Here is an 11,997-nt window from a genome sequence, read left to right as displayed (position 1 = left end):
AAATGTGTTGCAGTTACAGCAAAAAAATGTCTTTACCTAGTCGCTCAGACTAATGTAATAGCAATGAATAAATAAAACCATATTGATTTATGTAACATTTATTTATTTACACTCTTTAAAAATGAAGTAAACTGTTATAAATAAATTTGATGTCATATTTTATTCGTCTTATAACAATCAATAATCTGATAAACTAAAATAAAAAAATTATAATATAAAATTTGTTTTCACCATAAGATAAAATATTAAATAGGCTAAAACATAAAAAAGTAAAACTTGTGGCAGATATTGAAAAGGCACGAAAATTCTTCCATATTATTTTATATCTTAAAAACAATATGTACAGGAGTTTTATACATTTAGCACAATTTTATTCCTTATTTACAATTGTTCACGCATTAATAACGTTCAAATTTATTTTACAAGTTTATTTCAGTAAATATTTACACATTCATGCATTGTCATTACTGATGTGGCAGTGGCTAAATTCTTAGTCTTATTTTGTTCCTGTGATTATTTACAACATCGCCCAAGTACGTAACTTGTGCAAAGTACTGCCGAAATCGCCAGTCAGTGTTACTTGCCTATTAAGAATAAGTTTTAATCCAAAAGGAGTATACAATTGGCATTAAATTTAAGAGTAAGACTCTAATTTTTCGATTAAGACTATTTAAGTAATTCGCTACACTTAAATACATTAGTTATTTGTTGAACACTTTCGACTTTAATATTTACGATTAGGTTCTGACGGGCCTTCTCAAATACAATGTCTAATCACAAGTACAAGTCTAAGCCTCCATTACGTTCGTTTCACTTCGTACCAATAAGTTTTTACCACTCAATCTTCAAAACTAGTCCTTAATTTAATCTAAGTCACAGTCTTCTTCGTACGCGCGTTGGTCAAAAACCGTCATGTACATCTGTTTCCATTTTGATAATTTCTATATCTTGCTCCACAGCGTCAATGGTGTCCGTGATTACTTCTACGGGGGCTGTGGCGTCTTCTGCAATAACTTGATCACTCGCTGTGAACCTTTCCGTGTCTAAATTCACAGGAATGGCAGTCCCTATTGTTTCCCCTTGACCTAGGGTTGCGGACCCCTCTGTAGTTACCTTTCCAGTGCTTTTTTCAACTTTCGATGGTCCCTTGGGTTTAGCAGTAGTCTCACATACACCTGCAGCTTCTTCTGTATTTTTATCCTCACTAGAGTCTTTGGTCTTCGAAAAAACGTCTTCAGATTCTTCACCGCATGTTTTCTGATCGTCACTGGAAAGAGACAACTCGAACTGCGCTGCTAACTGACTGAGTACCTTCTTAAGATGATCGAATGATTCCTTATCGTTAGCTACACCTGGAGTTTGCAGGACAGTTTCACATTTACCATCATCACAACTATTCTCATAATTCGATTTAAGAGCTTTTAGTTCGCTCACTGTCACTATCAAATCAGGCTTTTCTTCATAAGCCTCTGTTAAGTAACGACCCTCTTGTGAAAACAGGAATACAGCGGGAATGTCAATTTCATCCTTTCCGTCGCCGGACATCGCAAACAAGGCCGTACTTTCGTGTGTGGAGTCTGGCACATTGTCGAGTATGATCGCTAAAGTAACTCCAGCAGTTTGCATGTTGCGAACTTTTTGGGCAAAGGTGCACTGACCACGTTTTGCTATTCCGAACTTGCCTTCGACTTCATTCTTGTTTTCTATCGGCGAGCAAGCGTCAATAGGAGTGACGTAAGCCACATTGTTGACATAATGGTCTTGGGAAGAGATCTCCTTGCCGAAGTGTCCCGGGCCCGCTGGGAAAATCTTATCGTTGATCTTGACGCCGGCGGGAACCACACCGTTTTCCATGTCGCTCATCGAGTTCCATTTTGACATTTCTCGCATGAATGTAAGGCCTTCAGCAGCATCTTTTGCAGATTTCGCCTGAACAAGAAAAGAAACAATGATTGCTTGTATTCGAAAGATATATTTATATACAATCTAAATAATATTGCTTACCGTAGAGGTAGTGTACAGCAGCTGGACCCTTCCATCAGGGAGCGTCAGTACTGATATGCCCATGTCCGAGAGCGCGTGTATCTGGCGCGGGTCGTTGAGCGGGCGCAGGCGGGCCGCGGGTCTGGCCGCCGTCGTCCCCAACAGCTGTCGCATCGGCCGCCGAACTTTCTCCGCTTCCAAGGACGCTGTGTTCGGGCATGTCCTAAAATCGAAAACATAACGATTAGACCCCGCAACTACTATGAATGTTACGATTAGCTAAATACTTACTTTCTGTATTTATCTTCGTCTTCATCGTCAATTTTGAGACTGAAGTATGTGGTGTTCTTGCCGTCTGTAGCCAAAGAGAGTGGCAAGAAATGCGCTTCGGTTGTTAACACGTAGTCTTCTAGCTTGACAGGAACATCCTTATCTTCACCGAAGAGCATGTACAGGTACTTGAAGGTCTCGGCGAGGACGAACGAGTCCATCCTGTCCTCGTGTATGCGTGTCCGGACGTCGTTGACGGCAGCATAGCCGCAGGGTACTTTAGTGTACTGCTGCAATGCTTTAAGTACTGTTTTGCCTACTTGGAGGTAGTGATCGTCTTCAGTTGCGCGATGTAAGAAATAAGTAGATTCTAAGAACTCTGGCCTAAGTGGATGCTGACCCCAGTGTACCTACGAACAAAAATGATAGTAACACAAAAAAGTAGTTCATATTTTTGTTTACAATCTACACATTACGGTACGGCAGATGTCACGTTGCGGTTTGGAAATGTGTTGTACATGAGTTGGCGGTATTTTGTGGCACTTTTCCAACATGGCAAGTTACATTGGCAGCACTATTGATCATAGAATCAATTACAGATACGATGTTAAATAAAAAATCCTCACCTGGAAATCAGATGTGAAAGCCTCTGGAATGAACGTATGCCTCTGCATGACTTGGTAAAGCATTTCGTGAGTCTCAACCGCCGGCCGAACATCGCCCAGCAACACTTGAAGCCCGGGCCAGAACGCCAACAAGGCGTCCATGAAATTGCGGGATTGCAAATGCGGCCTAAAATAGAAAAACATAATTCTACAGGGTGTTTGGCAGAACGTTGAACATACGAAAATGGTGGATAGGTGGGTCATCTGCTACTTACTCAGCCCTAATTTATTTGGCCCTGGCCGACTGGATATTTTTAAATATTTTTTTTTTCTTTCTTCTTGTTTCACCACTTTCTTAACTTTAAAGTGTATTTTTTATTAAAAATTGGTAAAACAGCCAATATTAAGTTTTTTTTTAATCTTTTATACTTATACTTATTTAAGTCCGAATGTGTGTGTAATGCGTCAGTGAGTAACAAAAAATATTATCGCAAACTATACAAATAAAAAATAAGTAATTACATCTAAGTAAGCTTGGGCTCGAACGTTTTTCATTTTCATTGGTCGTTACCATTTGTTGTACTGCGTAACTTTGATCTATACTTTATTTAATAAACCGCTTTTTGTGTACCCGAAAAAAGAAAAAGTGTACACGAAGGACGTAAAACAAACTACTTTAAATAGCAATTAACGTAAACATGAACGCCAGGAACTGTATTTGCAATTAAATAACAGCGGTTATTATTAAAAACAGATACCGCAGAACTGACGGAAGCGTAAAAGAATGTGGTTCGTAAACATTAAGTGATCAGTTTATAAACTTACCTGTGCATATGAACGGCTAACATGACTGGACCTCTGCTTATGTACTTCATGACGGCGTTGTAGTGTCTGTTGAACCTGGCCAAGTACTTCTCGTCGCCGAGGAGGATGTAAGCTTTGAGGCAGTACTCGTAGTAGGAATCGATGCCAGCGCCGACACTGGCATCCTTGCGCACCCAGTCGCCGGAATGTATATTTATAACTGTGCCCATTAAGTCGGATGTTCTAGAACAACATGAAATGTAATTTATAACAAATCTATATATTAATTATGTAATGCATGTTTACAAAAAGAGGGTATAAGTTAAAGTAAGCAAGACGAAGAGAATGGGATATCCATCAAATCAGAAAGTCACATTTAGTTAAGTGTAAAAAAAACCTGTTATTATAACTTGAATATTTTCACAGCACATGCTGTAAGGTTTCCTTGATAACACTACGAAAAAAGACTTTTCTAATAACTCTTAGCCGTTTGACTCCTTGGAGAAATTCGTCCCCATTTGCTTTATGCTCTTCTGACAGCAAGTTAATTTTAAAAAATATGTCCTTCTCTAAGTCAAAAAGATTATTTACCTATGTCTAATCTTCCAAAGCCTATCCATGGCCTTGTGCGCCTTCTGCTCGTACACGGGGTTGCCGGTCAAGCGTGACAGTGCTGCCATCTCGAGTATCATTGTGCCGGCGCAGGCTGTACACGTCTCACGGGACTCCGACATCCCGCGCATGCCGTGTCGTAAGTTTATCTGAAGAGTTAAGTGGAAAGTAGGTACATTAGTTGTTTATTGAAATGGTCTTAGTTTAAATATGTTAAGGCACAAAGTTATATGAGAGGAAAGATATTGTAAGAAAAAGTTGGCGGTTATTGTCTGTTTCCTTTACTATGGCAAACACAATTTGCGTCATCGATGGAAAATCTATCAACAATTTTTCAATTCAATATTAAAAAAAATTGTGGCAAGAATTTGCGATCGAGTCGAAAAAAGATGGTTAATCCTAGAAAACGAGACATTGGCTCTGTATTTGCATTTGCATTGCCACTGCGCTGTAAGCAGAAAAGTAGGTAATATGTACAAAATCAATAAGGTAATTAGGTAACTAATTAGACATGACGAAAACCGTCATAGACATTGTCTTATGTCTAAGTAGGTAAGTACAAAAATATGAATGACACATTGACTCAAGAGGAAAATACATAAGTTTCATATTTATGCAACGAACTCTCGAGTGATAAGTACATTAAGAACATATAAAACCAAGTCGCAGTCAAGTCATGTAACTGTGAATATACAAAACTGTTATGCAAATATAATTATTAATTAATAACCTATAAAGTCATCAAAATGTAGTATGTAATCGCAAAATTAACCAGAAATGTCGTAATCAAAACTTTTAATTCAAATAGGCAATTTTCCTCCTCTAAAAAGTTTTAGTAAAGTTGCTTCGTGCCAAAACTATAGAGTAATTATTGAAAGGTAGTGTGTAGTTATCAATAAAAGTAAATTAACCAGATGAACAAATTCCTCAGTGTGAGTATGAAATTGATGTTACAAGCAATTTTTTAGCAATACCTTATAGTTCTTACAAATATTTTGCTACCTAAAATAAATGTAAAACACAAATATAAATATGTTTCAAAAGTCTGAATGAACCGACTTTTATTTCTGATTGTCCTATGATTAGTACTAATGTATATGACTTAATCTTACTTTTCCATGTGGTATCCCTGTGGAGGTGTTGAACGATGGTAACAGCCTCTTTCCTAGATCCTCGGCCATTGCGAGCAGTTCGCCGTTATACCAGTGGAGGCACGGCACCTCATGCTTCAGAGTTGACGCCAAAACGTGCGCCGATAATAGTCCTCTGCAAGAAACACTCATTTATAATACTTGCAAAATTGAGAAACCCTATTGCGGTACGGGTTGTGTGATGTCATCCCTAAATTCCCTATCTTATAGCTTTTGTAAGTTTAAGTACCTATTTTTACGATTTAAGAATATTTTTTTAACTATACGTTCTAATCTCGTTAATCTTAATTTATAAAATCGGAATTCAATGTATTTACCTAAGTAACAAATTAAAATTGTATGTCTAAAAAATCGTTTCATAAGTTAATGTAACCAAACTCCACGTAAACGCAAGCAAGAACAAGTAATAATAATTGTACATTTTAGCAATAATAAATAACCTTATATTACAATTACACGCTACGAATTATTCGGATTAATAATCTGATTGCAGTAAAAAAAATATAATAATAGTGTTTGTTACCTGGGTCCCGATTCTGCTATTCACAATGCCATTCATTCATCGGCCATTATAAATAGCAGAATTGGGGGCCTGTCCAGATTTGCACGGCTAGACTAATTTTGATAAACGTAGCTGAAACGCTGGATTAACAAATAGGTTAACTAACTAACTAAATAGGGTAACAAATACATATAATTCTTTTTTAATTAGAACTGACACTTACGCGGGCGATGGCGAGCATGTGACTAATATTGGTAAAATTAATAGATTTAAAATATCTAAAACACATTCCCACGTTTTTACATGTCACTTAATTTAAATTTTATCAAAATTGCAATGTCACCCTGGAAAGGCTGCCTGCTAGTTTATCGGGAAATGCCTCAAAATTGAGTTGCAAAAACACAACCGGAACGACAAACAAACAAGAAAAGTGAGTATATAAAGAAGTGGGAAAATACTCATTATGTCCAAAAAGTCTTACCCGAGCATTCTTATATTGGTCTCGAACACCGAGACGACGATGTCATGGTCGAAGGTGACATCCTGTATGACAAGTTTGATGGCCCGGCTGAACTCGGAGAAGTCTCCCATGACCGCCAGCGTGTCCAAACTGTCCACTAGGGTTAGGGAGAAGCTGCAAAACATACTACTGTTAGTATAACTATGTAACAGCAGGAAAACGCTTGGTTGATAGGAACTCTGCTGGTTCATGAGTATTAAGTATTTAAAACATTGCTTGGATAATAGTTTTTTTTGCTTTAGCTTTTTGCTGGTTTAGCAATTATATTTTTTTTTCAATTCGCCTTGGTAAACGACGTTTCATGCTTCTCTGCTTGATAGTAAAAAAAAATTGAATAGAAATTATATTGATTATTGATTTTGTTGTCTGTCTGCATAATTTCCTTTCCTTGTCTTACATAATTGAAGGAAATCAATACGTTTTCTGTCAGTCGCGATTACTTTGGCCTTGAGAAAATCGATATCAAAACTCATATTATGCTTTGCATTTTAAAGTATTTCTGTTATGTACGTTTAAAACCGCTGCTTAAAAAATTGTTTTTTATGTAAACGAATATTTAACAAACCATAAAACGTTAAAAGAATGTTAGAAATATTTATTTTGCTTTCTTATCATAAACATGGAAAGTTTTTACAGTAATTATACTTTTAATTTTATAATTTAATCAATCTATTGTCAATGTGCAAGAAACTATTTTGAATACAATTAATAACTGAAATTATTGTCCAATCAGAAAAATATCGCACATGCCAATTTTTTAAACTAAGACGCTCACTCACATTATAAAGCCCAATGTATTGATTGCATACATATTCGCTCCTAAAAGTACAACCTACAGTATCACTTGGCACTTCGCACAGTAAGCGCAGCAAAGACAAATGATCACTTACTTTCCGAGGGCGTCGTCCATGTCACCGCGGCTCGGCGTAATGCCTTTCCATCGGCCCTTACAACTCAGTGGCATCAGTTCATCGGCAGGATACGCATTGTCCATATACGCGTTGTACGCGTGATAAAACATTTTGCGTGCCTCCTCCCTAAAAAGTCACACAAATAGTTAACAAAGACTGAAATTTGTACAGTTTCTAACTCTTTGAGACTTGAAAATTCGAAGTTGCCTTTTTAATTCACAATAATAGGCAGAATCAAAAATATACTCTGTAACCTTAAACTAATTATTGTCAATTATAAACTTAACAATGAATTTTGGTTTTGACCCCACAATATTGACTTTAAAATAATGACCTGCCTCCTAACAGTCATCTCCCCTAATACGAGAGAGAGGAACCTTCAACAGAATCTCTTAACAACAATCAAGAGATTTTCAAATCAACAAATTTATATAATAACTAGTTGACCCAGCAAACGTTGTTTTGCCGAAAAAATATTTTTTCTAGTTGTAGATATTTTTTTTCATTTCAAAAATTTCGTCCAAAAAAATTTTTTTTTTTTTTTAGTGTAGGCAACCCTTAAAAGTTAGGGGTATGAAAAATAGATGTTAGTCGATTCTCAGACCTACTGAATACGCATATAAAAATCGATTAAGCTGTTTCGGAAGAGTACGGTAACTAACATCGTGACACGGGAATTTTATATATTAGAAGGTATAAGATGTGGCAGATTAGTGCCACATCAACATCAAGCTGCCTTCATGAATATTTTATGTATACTTTTCACTATCCAAACTCATTATTGTTCTTATCTTATTAATGACTGATTCATGGGCAGTATTTATCATAAGTGGTCTAGTATCATAAGTAAAACATACATATAATATATGTTTGATAGATATACATAATACACCAGCAAAGAACACCCGATTCAAAATATATATTTTGTTATCTGAGTATTATCTTTATGCTTAGCATCTGGATGACAACACAAGAATATAACATTATCTAAGTCAGAAAGATATTTCATGTTACTTTTTCAGTTTGAATAAATAGATTACTTTATGTTGCCCTCAATTTATTGTCTTCCTTAAATCCATTGTCTAATAAAAGTCAGGTATGTTATAGTTTTATGAAAATGAGCCTAAGAAATTTCTTCTTCTTTTTCCGGATTTAAACTATGTTTTTAGCATGCATAACCCATGCAGGTGTACCTTTACTTAAAAAAAGCATTGCTTTACAATTGTTTAATTTCATTAAACAATAATACTGATAAAAAGTATCATGAACATGCACTTAGTTACACAAAAGATTTACTACCCTATTTGACCTAGTCCAATAAAGCAATCAATGTAACCAACCTGGATAATTACATAAATCTATTACAAATGCTAACTACAGTTTTACTTTTAACACAGTGCCCTTGCTACAATTCTATTATAAACATTATTTGGTCATTTCATAATACAAATAAAGTACATGACACTGAATGTTCAATGGAAATTTGTTGTAAATGTATGCATAAACAGGCATAAACCATTTGAGTAAACAAAAAGGTAATTATTCATATAACACTTTGTTTCATAGCACAACATTAATTGAGCTAAAAAGAAACTATCACATCAAACAGTGAAGTTTTGTGTGTATCATGTGTGGGTCCCATTGTACAATCATGTACAACATTATATATATGTACAGCTTTTATCTGTGTGTTACTGCCACAGGAAAGGAACAAATTAAGCTTCCAAAATAAGCAATTGCTGTCAATAGTAATACAACATGCATAGATGAGCTGAACTAATTTTGTAAAGCACAATGATCTGGACATTGATATGAAAGAGACATCAAACTAGTTATTAATACATAATATGGATTCAATAGCTTAATGGAAAAGCAACTGGTCAATTAAGAAAGGCGGAGAGGCACGGGGAAGTTTGACTCTAATATGTACCATTCAATCTTGCTGTTAGAAAAGTATCAATCAATAAACTGGTAAAAAAATAAAATAAAATTTGAATGACTGGTACATAAAGTCCTTTTTAATCACAACCCTTTTTTATCAGTATGCAGCAGCAACTAAAACATCCAGGTTACTATCTGCCTGGACCACGGGATTGCATGTGTATGCTCCGAATGACAGCACATCTAATATATCATAAGCTAGAAGCTACTATGATAATTATATACCACCTAGCACTTAAGCCTAGTTAGCCTAGCCTTGTTGTACTAAAGATATAATTGACCACCTTGGAAACGCCTATACCGATGTCAACAATCACATGTAGTGCATGCCACCTATGCAAGTTTTAATCCAAGTTCCATTGGGTTTCTTAATCATTAACGAGCTAGAACAAACACTTGCTTGCAGGACATTTAATTGATCATGCCAACATTACATCAATGAACTCAGATGAAGAAAATGTATTCCTTCAAACTTTTTTGTGAACAAACAAGTGTATATTTGTCAATAATAAATATCTACCGAACACAAAACAAAGCAGACAATGCCCAGCTGTGGGATAAAAAAGGGCGATGACAAATGTAATGATTATAACAATAAAACAAATAGTTTACTAAAGTGTGTCAATCAACCTCACTGGTTTATCATCATTGGTCTCTGTTTAGCCCTTCCCTCTAATAACTATAAGCAACACGAAAAATAACCCACTCAATATTATGGCTTTTCAGGCAATTATAAACACGATATGAAAGTGAAATTAAATGCTAGATGACATAATAAACTGGCCTTATTATTATCTTGATAAGTAAAATTCCACCAGCTTTTTCGATCCATCCAATTAGTTTCGAATAAGGCATTGGGGAAACTGTATTTTAGTATGTAGATACACTTTCAACATCATTCAAGATTGTTTTGAATAAATTCGTTTTCTTTTCATGGCAATATCAATCAGTAGAATTTAATGTAATAGATGGTACCTGCGCCAGCTGTTATAATTTATTTTATTTACCTTAAACTCAGCCTTTCTGATCTTGACATACGCGATGCAGCTTCATCTTCTGTTTTTACACATATTATTGCTAAAATAAAAACTAATAAAACACGATATGCCATTATCACCATAATCACAATATTTTCAAATGACTAGTACTCTTATTTAACTAATATTAAAGTACCTAAGTAACAGTATTAAAGTACGAGCATAAACACAATTGTATTGTCAGGGAAAGAACTGTAGAACATACTAATTAATTTAAGGTTTTAAATTAAAAAAGGAAAAACAATTGTAATCTTTGTAAGGAGCTACTACTTTAGTCTACAATCGTCCATGACAATAAATTGTCAGGGATGTGCGGTCCAGGTCACATTTAAGCAAGTCTCGACATTTTTAGCGCTAAGTAAGAGAACTAATTTATGAAAAATATAATTTTGATAGATGTATTAACGTAATTGAATATATTTAATAGATGTAATTCAATCATTAAAGATCACGCATACAGTAGTCTTGTACAGAAGTACAGAACAATAGTTAAAACCTTTTTAATCATTTAAAATATGAAGTAATGGAACGCTATCGTTATCTCCCAACTCTTGACTGTGGTTTTCTACTCTTTGGAAAACACCACGTAATCGCAAACGCAATACTACCTACTATAATCTTGTATCGTACTGTATTATATCTTGTATCTATTATATTATATCTTGTATTAAATAAATGAAATTGAAATCTCAGTCAATAGCTCTAACTCCTGGAAACTACATTAAGCTACTTTTTATGTTTCCCACGAATAGCAGTAGAATATGAAATCTTAACTTTGTCTGCTGATCAGAAATAAAAGTCACCAACTTCTAATTATTAAAATAAGTCTGTCTTAAATTAATTTAGAATGTCTAGGTACTCCCTCAGCCGTTTATTTTTTATTCTAAAAGGCTTCTCTGTAAAAATATACGAAATCCCTTTAATTACGGCTAATGAAAGCTTTGAACTAAGGCAAATAACTTAGTTGAAATTAAATTGTGCAAAATGTAACCAACCCAATTGGGTGTTATCTCAAGAAATAAGAATGCATCTACCTTAAATCGTTTAACGTTTTAAACCAAATGACAATGGCTAATGGCCGTAGTCGCAGGCAGAATGGAGAGGCGGTATCACAACTCCATGCACGAAGGCGTTGCTTTTTCTTCTAACCTCAGTTCTGGTACCTACTAGGTACCTGCTCATTAAACAACAGTGTGCTTATTATGGTAGTTAACAACTGTAGAATACCGAGGCCGTTTATTCGAATCACTGGTCACCATGCAGCTGACAATTTATAGCTCCGTTAAAAGTAATATATTTTGCTTTTGCAGTGCTCTCTAATAAAAGTGGCGGACGTAAAATTTAATCCAACGATTTATTTGCAGGAGATTTTTTCCTTGTTTGTCAGTTTTTATACAGCTGCTATCCATCTTGTAAACACCTGGTTTATGTAAGCGTAGTCCTTAGTCTTTGGAACTTAGCATGTAGATCGTCGGAATCGCGTGTTCTTTTAATGGTGACTATCTTTTCCTCGCTGCATATGGTCGCACATTGTACACTCTGATTTTTTTCGACGTTACTACGGATCGCAGCTGGCCCAATGGCTCTTTAATGTGACGCAAAAGGTATCCGTCGATCTAGTTATTCGTTACAGTTTTTCTGTAGAAACGGTATGATCTTAT

The 11,997-nt window shown here is 35.3% G+C and overlaps 1 protein-coding gene across 1 annotated transcript; it reads right to left on the bottom strand.

Annotated features, from left to right (window-relative positions):
* Positions 1-380: 380 nt before the first annotated feature.
* Positions 381-10,638, bottom strand: LOC113495555 (ER degradation-enhancing alpha-mannosidase-like protein 3). The gene is made up of 10 exons (XM_026874313.1): positions 10,307-10,638; positions 7,338-7,484; positions 6,409-6,561; positions 5,387-5,540; positions 4,254-4,423; positions 3,684-3,905; positions 2,880-3,045; positions 2,275-2,663; positions 2,005-2,206; positions 381-1,929 (listed from the first exon to the last, which is right to left on the bottom strand). Exons 1-10 carry the CDS (start codon positions 10,417-10,419, stop codon positions 901-903), a joined length of 2,745 nt encoding a protein of 914 aa, XP_026730114.1. The 5' UTR covers positions 10,420-10,638; the 3' UTR covers positions 381-900.
* Positions 10,639-11,997: the final 1,359 nt, after the last annotated feature.

This window comes from Trichoplusia ni, chromosome 7 (assembly GCF_003590095.1).
Source record: "Trichoplusia ni isolate ovarian cell line Hi5 chromosome 7, tn1, whole genome shotgun sequence".
Taxonomy (NCBI): domain Eukaryota; kingdom Metazoa; phylum Arthropoda; class Insecta; order Lepidoptera; family Noctuidae; genus Trichoplusia; species Trichoplusia ni.
The sequence above is the reverse complement of the archived record's forward strand: the minus strand, read 5'-3'. Positions and strand labels throughout refer to the sequence as shown.

What these genes read in the sequence shown, in the direction of transcription:
- LOC113495555 (XM_026874313.1), bottom strand. Translation starts at nt 10,419, where the DNA reads ATGGTGATAATGGCATATCGTGTTTTATTAGTTTTTATTTTAGCAATA. An exon ending in TTAGCCGTTCATATGCACAG is followed by an intron (nt 3,046 to 3,683) that starts GTAAGTTTATAA and finishes TTTCTATTTTAG; the next exon opens with GCCGCATTTGCAATCCCGCA. An exon ending in GACGAAGATAAATACAGAAA is followed by an intron (nt 2,207 to 2,274) that starts GTAAGTATTTAG and finishes TTTCGATTTTAG; the next exon opens with GACATGCCCGAACACAGCGT.